Source organism: Callithrix jacchus, chromosome 4 (genome assembly GCF_049354715.1).
Source record: "Callithrix jacchus isolate 240 chromosome 4, calJac240_pri, whole genome shotgun sequence".
Classification (NCBI taxonomy): domain Eukaryota; kingdom Metazoa; phylum Chordata; class Mammalia; order Primates; family Cebidae; genus Callithrix; species Callithrix jacchus.
Window position 1 is genome coordinate 156,657,420 of NC_133505.1, and position 26,624 is coordinate 156,684,043.

General features: G+C 47.3%; 1 protein-coding gene and 1 pseudogene across 1 annotated transcript; one reads left to right on the forward strand and one right to left on the reverse strand.

Annotated features, from left to right (window-relative positions):
* Nucleotides 1-4,125: 4,125 nt before the first annotated feature.
* Nucleotides 4,126-5,189, reverse strand: LOC100895104 (ADP/ATP translocase 2 pseudogene; annotated as a pseudogene).
* A 9,684-nt stretch (nt 5,190-14,873) lies between these two features.
* Nucleotides 14,874-25,892, forward strand: LOC100412464 (UL16-binding protein 1). The gene is given in 5 exon segments (XM_078370291.1): nt 14,874-15,472; nt 24,995-25,156; nt 25,159-25,257; nt 25,480-25,714; nt 25,716-25,892. Coding segments are annotated over 5 exon segments (693 nt in total). The 5' UTR covers nt 14,874-15,321; the 3' UTR covers nt 25,762-25,892.
* The last annotated feature ends 732 nt before the right edge of the window (nt 25,893-26,624 follow it).

Sequence of the window (26,624 nt, forward strand, 5' to 3'; positions counted from 1 at the left end):
CCTTCTTCACCTGAACTTTTTCCCTCTAAAGCAATGACCACTTTAAAACATCTTATTAAGCCCAGTTCAGTGGCTCATGCCTGTAAATCAACATTTTGGGAGGCCAAGGCAGGTGGATGACCCAAGGTTGAGAGTTTAAGACCAGCCTGGCCAACATGGTGAAATTCCGTCTGTAATAAAAATGCAAAAATTAGCTGGGTGTGGTGGCCAGTGCCTGTGACCCCAGTACTCGGGAGGCTGAGGCAGGAGAATCGCTTGAACCCAGGAGGTGGAGGTTGCAAACAAAACAAAACAAAACAACACAACCCACAAATGTGTTGTCTTACCATTCTGGAGATCTGAAGTTGGAATGGGTCTTGCTGGGCTAACATCACTGCACTGTCAGGGCTGTGTTTCTTTGGGAGGCTCTTTGAGAGAACTGTCTCCTGCTTGCTGTTTCCACCTTCTCCAACTGCCCACATCCATGGCTCAGAGCCCATTTCCCCACCTTCAAATGGAGCTCCACCAGGCTGGATCCTAAGGGTGCCCCCCCATCTCGTTCTCCCTCTTCTGTCTGCCTCTTTCTCTACAAAGATCCTGTGATTACATTGGACCCCCAGGGAAATCCAGAAAATCACCCATCTCCAGGGCAGATTATGAGCAATCTCGGTTCCATCTGCAGCCTTCACTCCCCTTTCCATGTAACCCAGGGAAGAGGTTCCAGGGATTCATACCCGGCATCCTCTGGGAGTGGCGAGAGGGGGTGGAGGTGGCAGGTAATTATTCTTTGCTACACATATACCATATAATTTATGTATAGATCATTTTTTTTCTTTCTTTTCTTTTCTTTTTCTTTTTTTTTTTTGAGATGGAGTCTCACTGTGTCGCCATTCTGGAGTGCAGTGGCATGATCTCGTCTCACTGCAACCTCCTCCTGGGTTCAAGCAATTCTCCTGCCTCAGCCTCCCCAGTAGCTTGGACTACAGGTGCCCACCACCATGCCTGGCTAATTTTTGTATATATATATATATATTTTAGTAGAGATGGGGTTTCACCATGTTGGCCAGGATGGTCTTGATGTCCTGACCTCGTGATCCACCCACCTTGGCCTCCCAAAGTGCTGAGATTATAGCTGTGAGCCACCAGTATATATCATTTTTATACCACAAAGATGGGGGAAGGAGCAAAGCAATACTGGAGCAGAGATTTTCCATCGTGTTAAAATTAAGTTGGTTTTAATACAATCTAGGCTGTAGTAATTAAGATATTATTTAGAATCCCTAGAAATGACTAAGAAAATAACTTTTTTTAAAAATAAAAAAGGCAAAAGAGACAATAAAGAAAGTGAAATGATGCAGTAGAAATATATGTTTAACATAAAAGAAAGCAATAGTGGTGGAAAAGATGAACAAAACCACATCGGGCATAGGGAAAACTAAGAAAAAGGTGGCAGATGTAAATTCCATTCTACCTTAGCAGTGATTCCATTACATGTCAAAGTGCTAAACATTCAAAAGAAAAAGCAAAGATTCTCAGAATGCATTAACAAATGATCTAAAGATACAGTGTAGATCCAAAGATACAAGTAGTTTAAATGTAAACATATGGAAAAGATAAAACACATCAATAGTAAACAAAGACAACTGAAATTGCTATTAATAACGTCAGGCAAAATCATCTTTAAGACAAACAATTTTCTAAACACTCTAAAGACCAATTAACGAAAGGGAAACTCACAAGGAAAATTAGAAAATACTTCGAGATGAATAGAAACAAATACATAGCATATTACAGCTTATAAGAAGAAGATAAGGCAGCGCTTCAAGAAGAACTTGCTGCTGTAAATGCCAATATATTGAGAAAGAAAAGGATAAAGAAAGGATTATCTCAAGTTAATAACTTGACATTTCAGTTTAACAAACATAAAGAGCAAAGCGACCTAAGCCCCAAATAAGCAAAAGGAAGGAAATAAAAATTGGAGTGTGAATAAATGAAATAACGAGTAGAAAAACATTGGAGAACTCAATAAAACCAAAAGTTGGTTATTTGAAAAGATCAACCAAATTGACAAACCCTAAGCTAAAATGACTAGGAAAACAGTGGAGGGGGATACTCAAATTACTAATACCAGGAATTAAAAAAGAAATATCACCACCAACTTTATAGAAACAAAAAGGATTGTAAGGGAATACTATGTACAACTGTATGCCAATGAATTCAAGAACCTGGATGAAATGAACATCTTTCTTTTCCATTTATGATTGAACCACTTTTGATACAATTAAATAATAAATGGAAAAACGGACTAAAAATATTACAACTAAAGACACTGAATTACTCATTTAAAAACATTTTAAGCGACAGGGTCTCACTGTGTTGCCCAGGCTGGTCTTGAACTCTTGGGCTAAATAAATGATTAGACATCCTGTGTTCCAATAGATAGGAAACGTAATATTGTTAAGATGGCAATAACCCTGAAGCTTATTGAATTGACAGACTCATTGCAATCCGTATTAAAATCTCAGCTGACTTTTCTGCGGAAATTGTCAAGCTGATCCCACAACTTCCACAAAAACAGAATTGTCAAACCAATCTTTAAAAAGAAAAGCAATGCCGGAAGACTTACACTTTCCAATTTCAAAACTTATTACAAATCTATAGTACCCGAGATACTGCCAGGACTCGGTTTCTTCCGCGACAGACTCATTTAATCATCACTTTATTTTTTATTAAAGGTGAAGAAACTTGCACAGGAATGTTCAGCGGCAGTGGCAGCAGCGGCGGCAACTCCCTGTTCCTGCAGGGGCCCGCGACATTCTCCCTCCCTCAGCTTCTTGGAGGGGTTCCTGGCTCACCCCGCCCTGGGCGAAGCTTTGGGCCGGGTCTCGGCCCCTCCACTACTTCCTCAGTCCCTGGTGCACGTGGTTACAGTGCTAGATAGGTTTTACTTTGTATGTATGTATGCATTTTGAGACAGGAGTTTCGTTCTTGTTGCCCAGGCTAGAGTGCAAGGACCCCATTTCCGCTCACTGCAACCTCCACCTCCCTGGTTCAAGGATTCTCCTGCCTCAATCTCCCGGTGGCTAGGAATACAGGTGCCCACCACCACACCCGGCTAATTGTTTTTATTTTTGGTAGCGATGGGGTGTTACCGTGTTTGCCCGGCTTGTCTCAAACTCCTGACCTCAGGTGATCCACCTGCCTCGGCCTCCCAAAGTGCTAGGATTACAGGCGTGGTCCACCGCGCTAGGTCTGGGCTAGGTTTTATTACAGAAACAGCAGGCAGGGTTTCAGAGGTTTAAATCAACATATTGTACACTAAACAATTGGTCAAGATGGTAAATTTTATGTTCTATGTTTTTACCAAAATTAAACAACTTTAAAAATTATCTTAAAGATTAATGTCTTGCTCCTGCTCTGCCCAATGCAGATTGACCAAAAGATTCTGCTCTTCAAAATCCAGGCCAGCATCGAGGAACCCGTCCCTACAATCTCAACCTGAGACACTTGCTGGTTTAGAAAGCTGCTCAGAGAGATCGGCCCTGACCTTCCAGTTCAGCGGCCGCCCTCGCCCAGGTCCACAGACGGCGCAGGGGGCTCAGCAGAGCAGGTTCAAGTGAAAGTTCCTGGTGGCTCCACTGTCAGCGCATTCTGCTGGTTTGTTCCCCCTGGGCACAGGGCCAGCCATCCTTCAAGCCGGGCACAAATACCCCTTTCATGTGTGCCCCTCATCTTCCCACAATACAGAGCACCCTCCTGCTCCCTGAGACCTGGATCCACAGTGAATGCATCCGGATCTCCCTGTGTGACAGTTGCTCACACATTTCTTTGCCTGTCTGCTAGAAGCATGAGGTCTTTGAGAATATACTACATTCCTTCCTAACTTTTTTTGGGAGAAAAAGAGACCTAGTGAATTACTGTTGCTCCATCATGTAATCAATTGTGTTTCCACAGGGAGCATGAGCCAAGGGAGGGGTCTACGCATGACTGAGATTCCCACAAAGTTTTTCTTTTTTTTTTTATTTTAGATATTTTTGTTTCTCCAAATTTGATATTTATCAGGAGTGACTGAAATAAAAAATATAATTGAGTCCCATCATCATCATTATGGAAATGGCTTTAAGAGAAAACTGGTCAGATCAATATTATTGCTTCCCATTTTCAACCAGTAAATAGTTGCCACAGATAAATTGACAGCCAGGAGTCTGTCGAGAATGCTCAAGATACGTTATATAATACAACATGCCTGTTCACAGGGGGAAAATTCCCAGGAAATAACTTATGTGTACTTCTTGATTTCATCATACAAGTACAAAAGCACCACCCATGCCTCTGAGAACATTGGACCATGCACCCTTGAAGAAAGCTTTGCCTCCTTCATCACGAGCAATCTTCCTCCAGCAGTCAAGTGTGCCTGTGTACTTGATGTCAGTTCCTTTGCGCCCCGACGGCATCATCATGCGGCGGCGAACAGTGTCAAATGGATAGGAAGTCAACCCGGCAACAGCAGTGACAGTCTGTGCGATCATCCAGCTGATAACGATGTGAGTGTTCTTGGGATCCGGAAGCATTCCCTTTGCAGTGTCATAGATACCGAAGTAGGCAGCTCGGTAGATGACAATACCCTGCACAGACACGTTAAAGCCTTGGTACAGGCCCTTAATCCCATCAGATTTGTAGATCTTAACCAGGCAGTCGCCGAGGCCTCGGAATTCCCTTTCAGCTCCAGCTTTACCCACATCTGCTGCTAGACGGGTACGGGCAAAATCAAGAGGGTACACAAAACACAAGGATGTGGCCCCAGCAGCACCGCCTTATGCCAGATTCCCTGCAAAGTAGCGCCAAAACTGGGTCCTCTTGTCCACAACACCCAGGAAGATCTGCTTGTATTTATCTTTGAAGGCGAAGTTAAGGGCCTGGGTGGGGAAGTATCTGATGACATTGGCCAGGTTACCGTGCCAGAAGGACAGGACTCCCTGCTCCTTGGGAATACGGACCACGCAGTCTATAATGCCCTTGTATTGCTTATCTGCAGTGATCTGCTTGCTGGCATGCTGCACCTGCAGCAGCAGCAGCTTGACCCGCTCGATGGGCGCTACCGCCGTCTTGGAGATGGCTGCGGCCACTCCACCTGCCAGGAAGTCCTTGGCAAAGGACACAGCGGCATCTGTCATGTTGAAAGGAAAGAGGAGGCAGGCTGCTGCAGGACGGGACGGGGACGGGGACGGGAACCGGCTTTGACTCCGGGGCTGCGGGCCCCACAAAGTTTTTCTAAGGAAGAAGAACTTTAATTTACAGCTGGTCTGGGTCTCAGCGGGATAGAATCTTCTAGAAAACATCATTGAAGAAGGACAGCAAGCTGCTTGCTTTAACCCCTTTGATTGAACCCGGAGGATAAATGGCGAGTGGCTGGGGCAGGAAAACCTTGCCCTTTAAACTTTGTTTAAAGGAACGAGTCTGGAATCAGGAACGGAAATGGGAAACGGAAAGGTCAGGAGGAAAGGGAAGGAGAAAAGAAGGGGTGAGGGGCGGAGACAAAAAAGGAGTGATTCAGCAGGGATCTGCAGAAGGAGCAGGTGGGCGGGGCGTGGACTGGCTCTGGCCGGCGGTGGGAAACCCGCGAAACCCCGCGCTGGGAAACTCTGGGCGGCGCGGCCGGGACTCAGTGTCAACGCTCAGCTCCCTCCAGGTGCGTCCTCCTCCCGGCCAGGTCCCCAGTGGCATCTGCAGCGGTCACCGAGTTGGGTCCTCACCTCTCGCTTCTGCTTCTGCTGCTGGGCTGGTACCGGGCAGGGTGGGGCGGCGAGTTTGCCAGATGGTCCCTAAGCTGGGGTCTGAGGGCAAACGTGGGGGGCTTGGATTGCAGGAAGGTCGGGAGGAGGGGAGGTTTCTGGAAGGACGGGGGCGATCTCAGTGGATTGAGGCTGCCCCTCAGTTGCCTCGCCGGCTTCTTCCCTCCTCCTCCAGGTCCCTGTGGCTGCTTCCCCTCTCCCCACACCTCCTCCATCCCGCAGGCGGGGACTTGGGCTGGAAGAGGGCGGAAAAAGTAACAGCAAAAAGAGGGGAGGAGTGAGAGGGCTGGGGAGGGCGAGTCGGGGCGGGCATCCCTGGTGAAGCTCCCCTTCTCCAGCCTCACCCGCCTTAGGGAGTCGGGAGCCCTGGGCTGCAGCACAGAGCTCTGGTCAGGACTGGCGGGGAGGAGGGAGGTGGGGAGGTGGGGAGGTGGGGAGGACAAAATGTTTTCTAACAGATTCTATCCTGCTGGGGCCCCAGAGCAGCTGTAAACCGAGGTTACTCTTCCCTGGTCTTGTCTGGAGAGGGAAAGGAGGCACCTTGGGTGGCTGGGGGAGTGGGGAATGGGATGATCCCGCAGGGACGCAACCCCAAACCCCTGCCTTCAACAGCCAGAGGCCAGCTCTGCTCTCACCCACTCTCCACCTCACAAACCCTCCTGTTGAGAAACTTTGCCCTGCCCTCGTGGCTCCCTTGAGGAGAATACCTTTTAGTTTGTGATTAGTGGTAGGTGGGTAACAGCTGCCTACTTGGAATATTTATGAGTTATGAGTAAATACAGAACACCTGTTTATTAATAAGAATCACTTGTTTAAGAGAGACTAAATACATGATGAGAATCTGCTGGGGACTTCATCCTGGAATGCTGTCAGCCCCTGAGGCTCTCAGCTCACAAGGCTGCTAACCCCCCAGATCGGTCCACTTTGCTGTTCTATCTGGGTGTCTGTCTCTCATTGCCTTCAGCACCACCTTGGTGGGGGTCTCCCCAGCTGAGCTCATACTCGGTACTCTCCAGCACCCCCAGGACTTCCTGCCCTTGAACTTTTCCGGAACTTTGCTGCAGACACTGACCTGCACCCAGGGGCTCAGCAGTCACTTTCCAACCCTCCCCTCACCATTCACTGCTACCACCCAGGTCACATCCTTTTACTTCCTCTCAACCCAGCCTTGTCACCCTTTATAACCCCATAGGCCCACCTCATCCCCTAATGCATTGAAGGAGCCCCTCGATGATGCCAGAGAATAGGGTCTGGATCAGGGAAACTAAGGCCGACTTGCTCTGACTTCTTAGAAATGAATCGAGGGAAAACTCCACCTCTGTGTGCCCAAGCAACAAAAGGATCAGAGGGTACTCCCTTTACGGTCCCCGCCTCTGCTTTCCAGTGCCTGGCAGATGAAAAACAGAAAGTACCTCGGACTGGTCCCCTTCTGTAACCAGTCTTCATAGGGTGCAGTCTTGCAAAAGGCATAACTTCACTTCAACCTCTGTTTGGTCCCTTGGGTGTGGGCCACTGTTTCATTTGCATAGGGTGTAACCAAGTAACCAATGGGAAACCACTAGAGATACCCATTCAAACCCCAGAAAATTCTGTAACCAGTTGCATTCTTGAGAAGCTTCCCCCAGCTGTTTCCCACAGTATTAAGTATCGTTGTGTTTCAATAAGTCTGAGCTTTCATTTCTCCTCTTTATTATTCTGTTGCTTTGTTCATGTATTTTATTCAATTGTTTGTTCAAAACGCCAAGAACCTGGATGGTTCATAGTCAAGACCCTCTACTGGTAACATCACCACCTCCTACACCACCTGGTACCCTCTACTTCTTGCCTAAGGACACACTCCAGCAAACACCCTAATCTTTTCACAGAACCTGTGCAGGGGGGATGAGAAACACCATTTCCCCCAGGATGACCCTGGGAATGCTGGTGAGTAGAGGTGCCCACTTCTGCCCTTGGGTCCCAGACCCACCTGTGCTTCCTACCGGGGAGCCAGCATCATAGAGAGTAGTCACTATGTAGACAGTTGGGAAACCCTTTCTAGAAAGGGAAAGTGGGAGGCACTTTGATTTTTGCAGGCCATGGGTTCTCTGTCTCTTTGTCAAATTCTGATTTTTTATAGAGCAATAGCCAGGACAACCTGCAAATGACAGAGGGACCAGACTTGGACACTATCCTAGCTTGCTGACCCCAAATGAGGGGATCACAGCATCCCAGCAATTGGTGACCCATCCCCTAGGGTGTCATCTCCAAGTGGTGTCTCAGCTGCTGGTCAAAGAATCGGAAGAGGGTCCCATCCTGCCTGTGGCTTCTGTGTGGTTGGATGTGATGGCAGCGGGAATTCCATGGTTTGCAGCTTTCTCCTTTCTGACTGCTGAGTGGCCTCTTTGCTCTATGGGGACCCTCCCTGAAGCCTCAGGTGTGAGCTGAGGGTGAGGGGGTACAGCCATGTGGTGTCCTGGGGATTCAGGGCCATCTGCCTGTGCAGCTTCTTGCTTCCCTGTGGCCCTGCTCCTGCCCATCCCAGGAGAACCACCTGTGACTTCTCACTGCCAGACCTACCTTCCTAATGACCTAGAGGGTGAGGAGCCCACCGGTGATGGCATCTCTGAGGCTGTGTGGTCACTGTCCTCCCCTGGAGGCAGTGACCTCCTCTTCTCTGCCAGGGCTCAGAACCATACAGGAACTGCTTTTTAATGTTGAGACTTCCCTGCTGTAAGTGTCATTGCCTTACCTCTGAACACTACATTTTGTGATCCTCCAATTAGAAATTCCAACCACAGGCACCTGTGGGAGATTAGGGTGTCCCGGTCCTAGGGCACTCAAAGCAGGTCCAGCCTCCCTCATCATTTGTGGATTGTGAGTGCTTTTGAGCTACAACAGCAGAGTGAAGTTATGACAGAGAATATATTCCCTGCACACTTTTACATATTTACAAAATCACTAGTCACAGCAAACTCTAGAGGCCCTAACTATCTATGGGGAATGCCAGAGAGAATCTTTGCCCTTGCTGTGGGGTTGAAAGGTCCTTCCTTATTGGAACCTGGTGTCTCCTTCTAGTAATGAATTCAAGGCCTGAGAAGTGGCTTGGTTCTGCAAATTGGGCAGAGAAGCCTGGGATTTGATGGACTATCTCGTTTCAGCCTCTGGGTCATCCATCCTTGTGTTTGATGGTCACTTGTAATTACATAAATCCAGCCATATCCAAGTTGGCTCTCCATGTTGTTTCCCTCTTAGAACCCCTTGTTCCTTGAGCCATGGACATAGCTCTCTGTGGCTTAGGTCCTGAGCTGGCATAGTGACTTCTCCAATTATTTCCACCATTGCACCTTCCCTGCTCCTGACAGGTAAGAGCTCTCCATTTGGGATCTATTATTTTAGGGTTTTTCATCCCATTACTCCTGAGAGCCCATTTCAAAAACAGCATCTGCTACCTGCAAACCCCTGGCCTTCAGCAACAGGCATCCCTGAGTTTCTTCTCATTCTGCTGCCTTCTCCCAGGGTCTTCTTCATATGCCAAGTAATCAGGAGTCCTCCAGGCTTCCCGTGAGCACAGTGGATGGACATTGTTCTGGATTTTCACACTCAGACCACTCTGGCATGAACACTTCTCTTAGTCTTTGAATCCTTGCTCTATTCCCTGCTTTAGAAGTTCTGGATTTTCTGTTTTTTTGCTGTGTGGACCATCCCTTTGGGGGATGGGAAACTTTTCTTATCATCCACCAGAATCCTGTCCCAGATGGGAGGAGCAGTGAGTGCTGCGCCCAGGCTCCCTGCCTTCCCAGTGCTCCCAGCATCACACAGCTCCTCCTTAGACAGCTGCTGTGGGGTCCGGGCTCTCCATGTTTGCCATGCTCCCACCATGGGCTCCCCATCTTCACTGCCCTTCCAGCATTGTCCTAGCCCCTCCAGGGTCACTACCTGACTAGGTGGGGTTGGGTGAAAAGGCAGAGGTCCTGGCAAGACTTCTGGTCCAGTTTGACTTTAGGTTCCTCTCGGAAATGTGACATTCCACATCATGTTCCTCCAGCAGCCTCAGCTGGGATGATGTGTAGGGTAGTGTGGCATCTGGGCCGGTGATGACCAATTCCTGCCACCACGGCTTTTCTACTACATTTATTTTTCCTAACATGGACAAACACAGTAGCAGTAAGTTATGGCAACACTGATTTCCTTACTAACAGTAGAGATGTGTGTACGCATTAATGCTGGCTTTTAAGACAAATATAAGCCCATCAGCACTCTACTGCATGCAGAGTCTATCTCAAAATAACACACTTTGAAGATCTTCCCAGATCCGCACGTACAGATTCTTTCCCTTTCTATCTCTGCCTGACATTGCATAGAATGACTGTGTCACAACAAAGGTAACCAGCGTCTATGGATGAAGAAAGATCCAGATGGTCCCCAGTCAGTTACTTTTACAGAAACCAAATGCTGCAGAAACTGCCTGCACGAATCCCAATTCAATTGTGTAGAAGAAATTTCCAGTCACAGGATTGCTGTGCAAATGAATGCACCTTTAAAGCATCTCATGTCACGGGATGGCAATGCTGGCTACACTCTTGTCTGTGATTGTGAAGACCCAGCTTGGGCAGAGGATGGTGAAACATCCACTGTAGAGGGAGGGAAACTGGTACAGGCTTCCTGAAGGACAGGGTGACAGGGCTTATAAGAGTCAAAACTATTCAAGTCTGAATTCAGAATATGTATTCATATGCGTTTGAAGTGACATAAACACTCCCTGAAAACTTGAGAAGAATCCAATAAAGTTTTGTTTTGGGGGTGTGGCCAATGAGAATGGACGCAGGCAGGGGCGGGGGAGCCTTTCACACATGATCCTGAAATAGGTGAATATATGGAGGTGAAGAAGTAAGAGTGGGGCTGGGACCCCCGGAAACTGTCACCCGGTGGGCTCGCCAGATTCCTTAGGGGCCACGAGGATCCGGGGATGCGGAACCTGCACAGGGGCGTGCAGGGATGCGACCAGGCACTGGTTCTAGATATTTACCCAACGCTGTTTTCGTAGTGGGGATATTACAAGTGATTGCTGATTTCAACCACAGATGAGTTTCGGGAAAGTTCTCTCTTGGTGGTTTCAGTTTCCACCCGCTGGGTCCACTCCTGGTTCTGCCGGTTCCTCCCAGGGCGCCCGCTGTGCTCGAGCTCCGGATCCAGGTCCTGCAGGGTGGAGACCCCGGAGCGGGTGTGCCACTGCCAGCCGATGTCTCCGGGTCCACAGCCTCCGGGCAAAACGGCCTTTGGAAGACCTGGGAGGACTCCGCAATCGCAGCAAGGGACAGGCGGTTCCCATGTCAGAAGGATTCAGAAACTGCGGGGCCTGGTGGGATGAGGAGCACGAGGTTCTTCCTTCATCCTCGCAAGGACTTTGCACCGGTTCAGTGTGGAGGCGTCACCTTCCCGCTCAGATCCTTGGGGCTCTGACTGTGGTTCCCACCCCCCCCCCCCCCCGCCCCGGCCCCAGGACCCCCCTCACCATCCTCCTACCCTGTGGCTGCTGCAGGAGGGCGCCGGGACGCACTAGCTCCTGAGTGTCCAGGGTCCAACAGGGGCTTCCCGGTGTTGCCTCCCGGATCCCGCCGCTTGCAGTCCAGGGCCCCTGTTTCTCCGCTGGGCTCGGGGCACTGAACATGGACGTCGTGAGGCAAAGAAGACCTTGAAATGGGTAGAAAAGAAGGATCAGGCAGAGGGCGGGAGAAAGGGAGCGGAAGGCAGCAGGTAGGGCCTGAGAACCGGGAGAACCTTCCCCAAGAAAATGGGGAGAGAGTGACACGCACACCAGCCCCCACACACCACCGACTCTCTGTCTCCAGCTCTCTGCCCTGTAAGTAATGCAGGCCACAGCCCCTCCACCCTCACTGTTTGGGGTCGGTCATCCCAGGGGCGTGAGGCGTCCCCTGAGGGTGCGATTGGCATTTCCCTGAGGGCTGTGGACACTGAGCGCCTTTTCCTGGGCTCACTGACGTTTGCATTCCTCTTCTGATGCCAGTGGGCAAGGGGAGGTCCCGAAACGCTGATGAGACCTCCACCCCAGCCGGTATGTGGTCCTTGACATCCCCTGGGAAAATCAATTCAAGGACTAGTAGGAAAATAGAGAAAAGACAAAGATTTATTGTAAAAGAAAAAGTACATACTCAAGTAAAAGTGCAGGGGAACTCAGGAGAGAGGCAGGTGCACGGGGTTGGGGCTGCTGCCTTTCTGGGTGTCTTCAACCAAGGAGTGGAATATTCATGAAAATTCCTGGAAGAAGGTGGAGATTTCTCAGAACTCTGGTGCCACCCATTTTTACAGCAAGTATGGGTGGTCTCAGAATTGCCAGGATGCCGGTGTGTGTGTGTTTAGTATGTTAATGAGTGTATAATGAGGTCTTAGGGGAAACCGAGGTCAAATCCAGGGCCCTGTTCGGTCCACTCATTCTTAGCCGGCTTGATGAATGCTGTCTTCTGGGGTCTTAGCCCAGAGCCTCTTCAGATATTCTCTTCAGATTCCTTTTGCTGCTCACCTGAAACTGCTGCCTAAAACTTTCTCTTCTTTTGCGATCAGCCTGTAGTATGCTTGTCTCACTTTAGAGAAGTCGCTACTCAAAGTCTTTGCATATATTTAAATTGGGTTATTTTGCTTTATAATATTGAGTGGCAAGAGTTCTTTGCATATTCAGGATACCAGTCCCTTACTAGATGTATGATTTTCAAATATTTTCTCCAGTTTTAAATTGTTTTTACCTTCTAAATGGAGTCCTTTTTGAAGCACAGAAGTTTTACATTTGCATGAAATGAAATTAAACGACCTTTTATTTTGACCTTTGCATTATTGGCATATAGTACTTAAGAAGCATTTGACAAATCTGGGGTCACAAAGATTTACTGCTGGAAGGAATATCTCCGTGCCATTTGCCTCTGCACATGCTTTGGAGGTCAGCGGGACTGGCGCTGTGACAACTGCCACAAAATGAGGGGCGGGGAAACCCGGTCTGAAGGCTCCACTGGCCACTCCTACAACCAGTATTCTGAGATACCAGCAGAGAACACTTATGCTAATTGCCCAGTTGGGTGCTTCATGCCTTTAGATGTACAGGCTGATAGAGAAGATTCCCGAGAGTAAATCTTTCCAACCCAGAGGAACAAGCTTGTCTCTCTGCCAAGATCCATTGAAACTGGAGTGATGCTAGCAGACCCATCTTAGAGTCCTCGTCGTTCCTAAGCCCTTTGCTTTGGAGGGAGTTCTCCAGCTTCAGCTCAACTCACAGCTTCTCCAAGCATCACCCTGGGAGTGTCCCAAGAGTCTTCTTATGAATGGGAGCTGCACACTGCCTGTTCTGCTTCAAAGTATTCAGTGCCAATGCAGCTCAGTATTGTAAATGAAGTGATTCTAACTTGCGATTTGGTTTGGGATCAATAGGAAAGATATGCAGCCAACCAAGATGCAAAATGTATTGAAATGATATGACCAAAATTTTAAGCAGGAAAGTTACTCAAACATTTCACTTCAGTGTCTGGCCTGCGATACTGCAGGAACAGCATGTCCTTGTTACAGTGATATTTTAAATATCCACAGTACTCACTTTTTCCAAATGATCCTAGTAATTGCCTAGAAATACCTTTCTCTTACCTGTTATTCATCAGCTTTTCCCCGTATTTTTATATGGAAAAACTGTATTGAAAACACTTAGTATGCAGTTGATAAGAGGAATGTGGTATAATTACGGTTGGTGATTACTTTTTATACTGTACATGCCAAAGCTTTACGACTGTGGAAAGACAACTGTTTTAATAAAAGATTTACATTCCAAAAACACACAAAAATTGACTGCTCTATTTTCTTTTTTCTTTTTCTTTTCTTTTTTTTTTTTTTTTTTTGAGACGGAGTTTCGCTCTTGTTACCCAGGCTGGAGTGCAATGGCGCGATCTCCGCTCACCGCAATCTCCGCCTCCTGGGTTCAGGCAATTCTCCTGCCTCAGCCTCCCGAGCAGCTGGGATTACAGGCACGCACCACCGTGCCCAGCTAATTTTTTGTAATTTTAGTAGAGACGGGGTTTCACCATGTTGACCAAGATGGTCTCGATCTGTTGACCTTGTGATCCACCCGCCTCGGCCTCCCAAAGTGCTGGGATTACAGGCTTGAGCCACCGCGCCCAGCCGACTGCTCTATTTTCTTCTGAGACTTTCACAGTCTCATGTGTTAGGTGGACATCTGCCATTCATCTAGAGCTAGTTTCTGTGTGTGCTGGAAGGAAGGGTCCGCCTCATTCTTCTGCATGCGGCACCAGGTGATCCCAGCACCATTCACTGTAGTGTAGGATGCACCTGCGCCGCCCTCCTGTCCCTTCCTCCTGCACTTGGTGTCAGAACTGCATCCCGCTGAATGGTTCTCCCGGGGTTTCCACCAATGAAATCCATCCTGTAAATCCCATGGAGGCACCTGCTCCTCAGAGGACCTGGACTAAGGAGTGGATTCACCAGAGGAAATTAGATTTCATGAGATGGAAGCTTCTGAGAATACGAACACTCAGCAAGCCCTCTAATTCATCGAAGGTGAAAAGTTGCATTACTTGGCTTTTTGGGTCCCATAATTATTCTGTCAATTTAACTTACTGAGTTTTAAATTGTTGTTGTTATTTCTGCTGTTTTCTTTAAGACAGGCTCTCTGTTGCCCAGGCTAAAGCGCCTGGGCGACAGGCAACTGTTTGGAAGCAAAGGCTCCAGTTGAAGCGCTGGGTTTAGGGATGAAATATACTTTTTAGGACCCAAGTTCCTCGGAAACGACTCCAGGCTGGGAAGACCCTCCCATTTTCAGGATCGACGTTTCCTGTTGAGAGGAGGGCATTCAGGACGCCCTATTAAGGCGTCTCCTGACCCATGGCCTTACTGAGCTTCTCACAGGACCAGGCTTGGAGCCTGGAGCCTCCAGCTCCCGCGGCTGCTGCCTCGTCCTTTTCCGGACCCCAGGAGGGGAAGGGAGCTGGAAGCCCCGCCGCTCCTGGGGCGCAGCCCCTGGAGATAAACGGGTTCATGGTGTGGAGCTCCGCTCAGCGCCTCCAGATGACGTCGCAGAACCCTACGTTGCACAACTCGGAGATCTTAAAGTGACTGGGCGCGCGTGGAAGCTGCCGGGCAGGGACTAATAGCGGCCCTTCGTGGAGGAGGCCAAGCGGCTCCGCGCCCCGCACCTGCGCCACGACCCCGACACAAGCACAGGCCTCGGTTCAACGCCAAGAGCAAGGGCGCCGGACCTTCCTGCTGCGGACGAGAAGAGGCAGCCTGGCTGGCGGTCCCCGCTCTAGGGGCCAGGAAACGCGACCACCTAGCGGAGCAGGTGCTCTGCTCTCACCCGCTTTCCACACAAACCCTCCAGCACTCCCAGGGCTCCTGCCCTTTTCCCCTGCGCTTTCCTGCAGACACTCACCTGAACCCAGGGGCTCAGCAGACACTTCCCACTCCTCCCCTCACATCCACTGCCACCTCCCAAGTCACATCCTCTCACTCCCCATCTCAGCCCAGCCCTGTCACCCCACAGGACTCCCTCACCTCCTCACCCATGGAGGGGCCCTCACCACCTCCCCCACCAACTGGCACCTTCTTCCCTTTGCCCAAGGACACACCCAGCAAACACACAACTAACTCCCCACAGAACCTGTGCAGGGGAAATGGGACACACCATGTCCCCCATGATGACCCTGGGAACCCTGGTGAGTAGAGGTGCCCACTTCTGCCCTTGGATCCCAGAGCCACCTGATTCCTACTGGGGAGATAGCCTCATAGAGAACACTGTGCATATTCCTGCAGCCAAGCCTGTCTGGCTGCCTTTTCCCAAGGCCAAATAATGAGAAGCAGACAAACTAGGAAAGAGGGGAATTTATTGCAGTAACCAGATAGAGGGAGAAGACGGAGGTAATTCCACCAGACCAGCTGAAAGTGTTACCATTTTCTTAGTGCTTACATAGGTTGGGGTTATGTGCCTATGTACAGTGTAGCTTTCGCCTAAGTCTATTGGGAACTAATTTTATTTCACCTAGAAGGTCAGAGGCAAAAATGCTCACTAAGTCCAATTAAAAGGGCCCCAGTACCTTCATCGCCTGTCTGCTGTTGTGCCAGGGTGATTATTTCTATCTTATCTCCTTTACAGCTTGGTCAGGAGAGCTGCCTTAGACTCTCCAATGAAGCTATTCAAACAACTGCCCCTGCTACCTTGACTTGTCTCAGATACAGGTCCTGGCACTAGGAATGAAGACTGTCTCTATTGTTTTGGCTTTTTCCAGGTTAGGGAGAAGCCCATGCAAGGCTCCTATTGTCCACATATTTCATTTTTAGCTTTGATGTCTGGGCACCAATTTCCCTGGGTTTACTTACTGAGTGTTAAGGCACTGCTGTGGAAATCTCTCTGTGTAACTGGAGTGTCGTGCAGGCCTGTCTGTGTGACTGTCAGGGGGAATTGGCCTGCCACATGCAGACAGGAGTCAGCAAAGCCTTTCTAGAAAAAGAAGTCAGGCGACACTTTGGTCTTTCAGGGTTCTCTGTCTCTGTGTCCAGTCCTGTCCCTTTGTAGAGCAACAGCAGACAATGGCAACCTGTAAATGAAGGGGGACCAGATTTGGCCACTGTCCTTTGTTGCTGTGCCTCCATGAGATTACAGTGTCCCAGTGATTGGGGCCCAGATCCCTAGAATGCCATCTCCAAGCAGTGTCCAGGTGTGACTTCAAGAGTCAGAAGTGGGTCCTATTCTCCCTGTGGCGTCTGGGTGGTATGGTTGTTAAGGGAGTGGGGGTCCCATGGTTCAGGGTCTACTCTCCCCTCCTTTGCTGCTGAGTAGCATCTATGGTCCACAGGGTCCACCAGGGACCCTCCCTGAAGCCTCAAGTGTGAGCTGAGGGTGAGGGGGTACAGCCATGTGGTGTCCTGGGCATTGGGACCAACTGCTTGTGCAGCTTCTTGGTTCCCTGTGGCCCTGCTCCTGTCCATCCCAGGAGAACCACCTGCATCTTCTCACAGCCAGGCCTACCTTCCTAATGACCTACAGGGTGAGGAGCACACCCTGTGATGGCAGCTCTGAGGCTGTGTGGTCACTGCCCTTCTGTTGCTGGAGACCCCATCTCTGCCAGGGCCCAGAACTACACAGGAACTGCTTTTAAATGGTGGGATTTATTTCACTGCTCCAAGTGGCACAACCTTGCTTCTGGGCACCAGGATTCTCCAGTTAGGAACTGCCATGAACTTCACATAAAACTTTTTTTTTAAATTATAATGTAGCCTGTTACAGTGGCCAGATATGAAGATGATACACTCACTGGTATCCAGCAAACTGAATGAATTAGCTAACATCCCCCTTTTTTTTGTATTTTTTTAAAGCACATTTTAGGTTTTGGGGTACATGTGAAGAACATGCAAGATAGTTGCATAGGTACACATGTGGCAGTGTGATTTGCTACCTTCCTCCCCTTCACCTATATCTGGCATTTCTCCCCATACTATCTCTCCCCAACTCTCCACCCACCGCTGTCCCTCCCCTATTCCCCCCAACCAACCCCAGTGTGTAGTGCTCCCCTCCCTGTGTCCATGTGTTCACATTGTTCAACACCCGCCTCTGAATGAGAACATGCAGTATTTCATTTTCTGTTCTTGTGTCAGTTTGCTGACAATGATGTTCTCCAGGTTTATCCATGTCCCTACAAAGGACACAAACTCATCGTTTTTGATTGCTGCATAATATTCCATGGTGTATATGTGCCACATTTTCCCTGTCCAGTCTATCATCGATAGGCATTTGGGTTGGTTCCATGTCATTGTTATTGTAAACAGTGCTGCAATGAACATTCGCGTGCATGTGTCCTTATAGTAGAATGATTTATAGTCCTTTGGATATATACCCAGTAATGGGATTGCTGGGTCAAATGGAATTTCTATTTCTAGGTCCTTGAGGAATCACCACACTGTCTTCCACAATGGTTGAACTAATTTACACTCCCACCAGCAGTGTAAAAGTGCTCCTATTTCTCCACATCCTCTCTAGCATCTGTTGTATCCAGATTTTTTAAATGATCGCCATTCTAACTGGCATGAGATGGTATCTCAAAGTAGTTTTGATTTGCATTTCTCTAATGACCAGTGATGCATTTTTTCATATGTTTGTTGGCCTCATGTATGTCTTCTTTTGTAAAGTGTCTGTTCATATCCTTTGCCCACTTTTGAATGGACTTCTTTGTTTTTTTCTTGTAAATCTGTTTGAGTTCTTTGTAAATTCTGGATATCAGCCCTTTGTCAGATGGGTAAAGTGCAAAATTTTTTTCCCATTCTCTTGGTTGCCAATTTACTCTAATGACTGTTTCTTTTGTCGTGCAGAAGCTGTGGAGTTTGATTAGGTTTCATTTGTCTATTTTAGCTTTCGTTGCCAATGCTTTTGGTGTTTTGGTCATGAAGTCCTTGACTACTCCTCTGTCCTGAATGGTTTTGCCGAGATTTTCTTCTCAGGTTTTTATGGTGTTAGGTCTTATGTTTAAGTCTTTAATCCATCTGGAGTTAATTTTAGTGTAAGGTGTCAGGAAGGGGTCCAGTTTCTGCTTTCTGCACATAGCTAGCTAGTTTTCCCAACACCATTTATTAAACAGGGAATCCTTTCCCCATTGCCTGTTTTTGTCAGGTTTATCAAAGATTGTATGGTTGTGGATATGTTGTGTTGCCTCTGATGCCTCTGTTCTGTTCCTTTGGTCTATATCTCTGTTTTGGTACCAGTACCATGCAGTTTTGATTACTGTAGCCTTGTCATATAGTCTGGTAGTGTGATGCCGTGTTCTTTTTGCTTAGAATGGACTTGGCTATGCGGGATCTCTTTTGGTTCCATATGAAGTTTAAGGTGATTTTCTCCAGTTCTGTGAAGAAGGTCATTGGTAGCTTGATGGGGATAGTGTTGAATCTGTAAATTACTTTTGGCAGTATGGCCATTTTCACAATATTGATTCTTCCTAACCATGAACATGGAATGTTTTTCCATCTGTTTGTATCCTCTCTTATTTCGTTGAGCAGTGGTTTGTAGTTCTCCTTGAAGAGGTCTCTTACGTTCCTTGTGAGTTGTATTCCTAGGTATTTTATTCTCTTTGTAGCAATTGTGAATGGCAGTTCGTTCTTGATTTGGCTCTCTTTAAGTCTGTTATTGGTGTATAGGAATGCTTGTGATTTTTGCACATTGATTTTGTATCCTGAGACTTTGCTGAAGTTGCTTATCAGTTTCAGGGGTTTTTGGGCTGAGATGATGGGGTCTTCTAGATATACTATCACGTCGTCTGAAAATAGAGACAATTTGGCTTCCTCCTTTCCTATTTGAATACCCTTTATTTCATTTTCTTGCCTGATTGCTCTAGCTAGAACTTCCATTACTATATTGAATAGGAGTGGTGAGAGAGGGCATCCTTGGCTAGTGCCAGATTTCAAAGGGAATGCTTCCAGTTTTTGCCCATTCAGTAAGATATTGGCTGTTGGTTTGTCATAAATAGCTTTTATTATTTTGAGATACGTTCCGTCAATACCGAGTTTATTGAGGGTTTTTAGCATAAAGGGCTGTTGAATTTTGTCAAAGGCCTTCTCTGCCTCAATTGAGATAATCACGTGGTTTTTGTCTTTGATTCTGTTTATGTGGTGAATTACATTTATAGACTTGCATATGTTGAACCAGCCTTGCATCTCTGGGATGAATCCTACTTGATCATGATGGATAAGCTTTTTGATGTGCTGTTGCAATCGGCTTGCCAGTATTTTATTAAATATTTTTGCATCTATGTTCATCATGGATATTGGCCTGAAGTTTTCTTTTCTTGTTGAGTCTCTGCCGGGTTTTGGTATCAGGAGGATGTTGGTCTCATAAAATGATTTGGGAAGGATTCCCTTTTTTCGGATTATTTAGAATAGTTTCAGAAGGAATAGTACCAGCTCCTCTTTGTGTGTCTGGTAGAATTTTGCTGTGAACCCATCTGGACCTGGGCTTTTTTTGTGTGGTAGGCTCTTAATTGCTGCCTCAACTTCAGATCTTGTTATTGGTCTATTCATGGTTTTGACTTCTTCCTGGTTTAGGCTTGGGAGGATGTAAGTCTCCAGGAATTTGTCCATTTCTTCCAGGTTTACTAGTTTATGTGCATAGAGTTATTTGTAATATTCTCTGATGATGGTTTGAATTTCTTTGGGATCTGTGGTGATTTCCCCTTTATCATTTTTTATTGCATCTATTTGGTTATTCTCTCTTTTCTTTTTTATTAATCTGGCTGGTGGTCTGTCTATTTTGTTGATCTTTTCAAGAAACCAGCTCCTGGATTTATTGATTTTTTGAAGGGTTTTTTTGTGTCTCTATCTCCTTCAGTTCTGCTCTTATCTTAGTTATTTCTTGTCTTCTGCTAGGCTTTGAGTTTTTTTGATCTTCCTCCTCTAGCTCTTTCAATTTTGATGATAAGGTGTCAATTTTGGATCTCTCCACTCATCTCATGTGGGCACTTATTGCTATATATTTTCCTCTAGAGACTGCTTTAAATGTGTCCCAGAGATTCTGGTATGTTGTGTCTTTGTTCTCACTGGTTTCGAAGAACTTCTTTATTTCTGCCTTCATTTCATTGTTTATCCAGTCAACATTCAAGAGCCAGTTGTTCACTTTCCATGAAGCTGTGAGGTACTAGGTTAGTTTTTGAATTCTGAGTTCTAACTTGATTGCACTATGGTCTGAGAGACTGTTTGTTATGATTTCTGTTCTTTTGCATTTGCTGAAGAGTGATTTACTTCCAATTATGTGGTCAATTTTAGATTAGGTGTGATGTGGTGCTGAGAAGAATGTATATTCTGTGGCTTTGGGGTGGAGAGTTCTGTAAATGTCTATCAGGTTTGCTTGTTCCAGGTCTGAGTTCAAGTCCTGGATATCCTTGTTAATTTTCTGTCTGGTTGATCTGTCTAATACTGATAGTGGAGTGTTAAAGTCTCCCACTATTATTGTGTGGGAGTCTAAGTCTCTTTGTAAGTCATTAAGAAGTTGCCTTATGTATCTGGGTGCTCCTATATTGGGTCCATATATATTTAGGATCGTTAGCTTTTCTTGTTGTATCGATCCTTTTACCATTATGTAATGTCCTTCTTTGTCTCTTTTGATCTTTGTGGCTTTGAAGTCTATTTTATCAGAGACAAGAATTGCAACTCCTGCTTTTTTTTTGCTTTCCATTTGCTTGGTAAATCTTCCTCCATCCCTTTATTTTGAGCCTTTGTGTATCCTTGCATGTGAGATGGGTTTCCTGGATATAGCCTACCGATAGGTTTTGGCTTTTTACCCAATTTGCCAGTCTGTGTCTTTTGATTGGTGCATTTTGCCCATTTACATTTAGGGTTAATATTGTTATGTGTGAATTTGATATTGCCATTTTGATGCTAGCTGGCTGTTTTTCCTGTTAGTTGATGCAGATTCTTCATTTTGTTGATGCTCTTTACCATTTGGTATGTTTCTGGAGTGGCTGGTACTGGTTGTTCCTTTCTATGTGTAGTGCCTCTTTCAGGAGCTCTTGTAAAGCAGGCCTGGTGGTGACAAAATCTCTGAGTACTTGCCTGTTCGCAAAGGATTTTATTTTTCCTTCACTTATGAAGCTTAGTTTGGCTGGATATGAAATTCTGGGTTGAAAGTTCTTTTTGTTAAGGATGTTGAATATTGGCCCCCACTCTCTTCTGGCTTGTAGAGTTTCTGCAGAGAGATCTGCTGTGAGTCTGATGGGCTTCCCTTTGTGGGTAACCTGACCTTTCTCTCTGGCTGCCCTTAGCATTTTCTTCTTCATTTCAACCCTGGTGAATCTGCTGATTATGTGCCTTGGGGTTGCTCTTCTTGAGGAATATCTTTGTGGTGTTCTCTGTATTTTCTGGACTTGAATATTGGCTTACTTTGCTAGGCTGGGGAAGTTTTCCTGGATAATATCCTGAAGAGTATTTTCCAGCTTGGACTCATTCTCTTTGTCACATTTAGGTACACCTATCAAACGTAGATTGAGTCTTTTCACATAGTCCCATATTTCTTGGAGACTTTGTTCATTCTTTTTTGTGCTTTTTTCTCTAATCTTGCCTTCTCATTTTATTTCATTGAGTTGATCTTTGACCTCTGATATCCTTTCTTCTGCTTGGTCAATTCAGCTGTTGAAACTTGTGCATGCTTTGTGAAGTTCTTGTGTTGTGTTTTTCAGCTCCATCAATTCACTCATATTCCTCTCTAAGTTGTCCATTCTTGTTATCATTTCATCAAATCTTTTTTCAAGTTTCTTCATTTCTTTGCATTGAGTTAGAACATGTTATTTTAGCTCACAGAGGTTTCTCATCACCCACCTTCTGAAGTCTGAATCTGTCATTTCATCACACTCATTCTCCATCCAGTTTTGTTCCCTTGCTGGTGAGGAGTTGTGATCTCTTGTAGGAGGAGAGGTCTTCTGGTTTCGGGTGTTTTCCTCCATTTTGTGCTGGTTTCTTTTCATCTTTGTGGATTTATCCACCTGTCGTCTTTATAGTTGCTGATTTTCAGATTGGGTCTCTGAGTGGATGTCCAGATTGTTGATGATTTCGTTATTTCTATTTGTTAGTTTTCCTTCTGACAGTCTGGCCCCTCTGCTGTAGGACTACTGAGGTCCACTCCAGGCCCTGCTTGCCTGGGGATCACCTGCAGTAAGGGTTGCTACCAGTTTCTTCTTCTGCTATCTTTGTCCCAGAATGATGCCCGCCAAATGTCAGTCTGATCAGTCCTTTGTGAGGTGACTCTTTGGATATATGGGGGTCAGGGAGCTGCTTAAGGAGACAGTCTGTCCTTTATAGGCACTCAAGTGCTGAGCTGTGAGCTCCGTTGTTCATTCAGAGCTGCTAGGCAGGTACATTTAAGTCTGCTGCAGCAGAACTCATAACCCCCTTTTTTTCCCCAGGTGCTCTGTCCCAGGGAGTTAGGGCTTTATTTATGAGTTTCCCTTGTGCTGCTGCCTTTTTTTTAGGACTGCCCTGCCCAGCAAGGAGGCAGCCTAGTCACTGTCTGCCTGCAGAGGTTTTGCTGAGCTGCTGTGGGTTCCACTCTGCTGCCATGTGAACTTCCCTGCAGTCCTGTTTATACAGGTGTGGTTAGAACTGCCTCAGCAATGGTGGCCTGCCTCTGTAATGGCAGACTCTCTCTGTTATGGCAGGTTGCCTCAGCAATGGCAGGCTGCCTCAACAATGGCAGACTACCTCCATAGGGGTGGAGTGCCTTGGTAATGGCGGGCGCCCCTCCCCCACAGAGCTGGATGGTCAGCTGTGCTTGCCGTGAAACTCTCAACCCCTAGTGTTTCCAATTGCTGTTTTTTTTTTTTTTTTTTTAAGTTGAATGGTTGACCCTCTCCCAAGTGTTCAAGTTGCCTGCTGAAAGGGTGCTGGGATCTGTGTTATTTTCCGTGTGGTGACCCACTGAACTGGCTGAAACAATGGCACTGAGATGGCCTGGCTCCCTGTTTCAGACCCCTGTTTAATCAGATGAATGGGCTAATCTGCCTTCCTGGAGCTCCAGTTGCCAGCTTAAAAGGGCCACCAGATCAGTGTATTTTTGTATGGAGAACCGCTGCACTGGGGCACCAGCAAAACAGCCATGCTGGCGGCCCATGGGGCTCCTCTGCCTGGGAATCTCCTGGTCTGTGGGCAATAAAGATCCATCTGGAAATGCGGCGTCCACTCACCTTCTGCACTTTCACTGGGAGCTGCAATCCTGAGCTGTTCCTAAATGGCCATCTTGCTCCACCTCCTAGCTCCACATAAAACTTTTTTTAAACACAGGGGCTTCTAGGACCTAAGAGTGTCCTGTGTCCTAGGGCTCTGGTGATAGGTGCAACCACATTCATCACGCATGGTTTGACTGTCACCAAGATGCAGCAGCAGCAGCAGAGTTGAGCAGTAACAACAGGAACTGTGTCACCAGCAAGCCCCTCACATTCACAATGCAGCCCTCACAGCAAGCTCCAGGGGCCATGAGGGGAAGTCGGAAAACAAGCATCACACTTGCTGCGGGGTTGATAGGTTTTTCCTCATAGGAACCTGGATTCTGCTTCTAGCAATTGATTCTGAGTCTAAGAAGTGGCGTAGTGCAGGAAATTCAACAAATTATCTCAATTTTTAAATGAAATGTCCACTTTTCATCTCCCAATTATTCATTGCTGTGTTTGTCTTCATGTATTGTTGTTAAAGTCCTGGAGTAACCAGGTTGAGTCTCCAACTATTTTGCCTCTTGGACACCCTTGTTTTATGTCATGGGCATAACTCCCTGTGGCTGAGGTCCTCAGCTGGCATTGTGACTTCCTTAATCATCTCCATCGTGGTACCCTCCTTGCTCCTGACAGTTGACAGTCTCCACCTGAAATCTGTTATTTCAGGATTTTTCATCCCATTACTCCTGGGAGCCCACTTCAGGAACAGCATCTTCTATCCCCAACCCTGGCCTTCAGCAACAGGCGTCCCTGAGCTTCCTCCCATTCTGGTGTCTTCTCTCAGGCTCTTCTTTATATGCTGGGTAAACAGGAGTCCTCCAGGCACCCCATGAGCACAGAGGATGGACAATGTTCTGGATTTTCATGCTGCGGCTACTCTGGCGTGGGCGCTTCTCTGAGCCTTTTGGTTCTTTCCTCTACACCCTGACTTAGAAGTTGTGGATTTTTGACTTCTTGCCCTGTGAATCATCCCTTTCCAAGGTTCCAGAAATGTATCCTCATTGCAGATGGGCATGATTGCCAGGGGCTTTCCCAGTGTGTTAAATCCTGAGACACATGGCAATAATCAATTTTGTATCCGAATTGAATTTTGTCCTCACCCCACCCACGGTGCTGGAGCATCTCAGGGCAGCCCCCGCACCTCCTCCCACCTCCCGCAGTCCGCAAGGGCTGCTGCTGAGGGTCCTCCCTATGCAGGCCTTTTCCTGCCACAGCAGGCCTGGCACCTCCATGAAAAGGTCATGTGCTGACCGACGTGGGCAGAGCCCAGTGTCTTGGGGGGCATGTGGTTTTTTGGCTGCAGGAACCTTCCCCTCTATGTACACAAGCAAGGGAGACACCCTAGTATTTAACTAGTTGGCATGACAGCCCTGGCTGGGGGACATCTTCCTCTGCTAGCCCAGCCTCTCAGAGGCCTCCTCTTGTAGTCACCATATTGGGGAAGAGGGATCTCAGGTTCCACTTCCCCCCACCCCCACCCTCTCTTGTGTTTTTCTTCCACAGACACACACTGTCTCTCCTATGACTTCATCATCACTCTTAAGTTTAGATCTGAACCACAGTGGTATGAAGTTCAAGGCAAGATGGATAAAAGGGCTTTTCTTCACTATGACTGTGTTAACCATAAGGCCAAAGCCTTTGGTTCCCTGGGAAAGAAAGTCAATGTGACAAAACCTGGGAAGAACAGACTGAAACACTAAGAGATGTGGTGGATTTCCTCAAAGAGCAACTGCCCAACATTCAAATGGAGAATGTAATACCCAGTGGTAAGTTTAAAATGGCCCAGGAGAGGAGGGAGCAGACATAGTAGTAACTTGGAGGCAGTTATTGGTTTCATAGAAATAATCAATCAGAAGTCTGTGTCACCCAAGAAGTCGAGGAGTATGGGCAGGATGGAGCAGAGAGGGCAAGTCCAGGAGACAGTAAAGGAAGCAGGGTGGGGCTCAGGATTTGTCAAGATTAGAGCTGATCTCTTTCCAATGGGGCAGAGCCCCTCACCCTGCAGGCCCGGATGTCTTGTGAACACAAAGCCCAGGGATACTGCACAGGATGCTGGCAGTTCATCTTCAACGGACAGAGATTTCTCCTCTTTGACTCAAACAACAAAAAGTGGACAGTGCTTCATCCTGGAGCCAGGCAGTTGAAAGAGAAGTGGGAGAAGAACAGGGATGTGACCATATTCTTCCAGAAAATTTCAACAGGGTATTGTAAGATGTGGCTTGATATTTTTAATATACTGGAAACAAATGCTGGAGCCAACAAGTAAGTGAGAAGAAAAAAAAGACAGCTGTCTTTAGTTCATCTTCTCAGCCTGGTGTGTCAGTGTGTGTGTGAGACTGTTGGAGTGAGTGTGAGCGTGACCCCCTCATGGGGGGCTCCTCCTGGGGGTGCCTGTGCTCTCCCATCCTCCTCTCCCTTCTCCCTCCTGACTCCTCTTCCTCCCTGCACTTAATTCTTTTCCACCCACTGTGGATTTCTCACCAGCCTCGAATCTGTGGGTGTCATAGTTTTTCCAGATTTTTTTTATGTTAGTGTTCCTTCCTTATAGAATCACTTTTCCTTTTCTCTCCCTGATCTATTTCTGGAAATCCATCAAAACAACCTCCAGTGCCAGCCCTGAGACCCTCCTCTTCCCCACTCTGGGGCATCACCTCCTCTTCCACCACAGCAGGAGAGTGGGCTGTGCTGTCACCTTGCTTCCCTCAGCAGCTGTGTGAGCTCCCTGAAGATAGGGAACACCCCCTCTCCCTTCCTACCTCAGGACCTGTCACAGCCACTGCCCCCCAGCAGAGTGGGACAAAACCTCTGCCTTGCAGGATGACCTGGGGTGGCAGGAGCTGAGGAGGCATCTCCTCTAATTTGGGGTCTGGTCAAGGGCTGTGAGGCTTGTGTTTTCATTTCAGCTCCACCCACCATGAGGCCAGGCAAACCCAAAGCCAGGGCCACCACCCTCAGCACCTGGAGCCTCCTCATCTTCCTCCCCTGCTTCATCCTACATGGCAACTGAGGAATTATTTTTAAATAAACCCGCCAACCCCACAGAAAGTGTAATGCTTCTTTTCCGACTTCCCCACCTAAATGCATGGCCCCTGGAGCTTGCTGTGAGGGCTGTATTGTGAATGTGAAGGGCTTG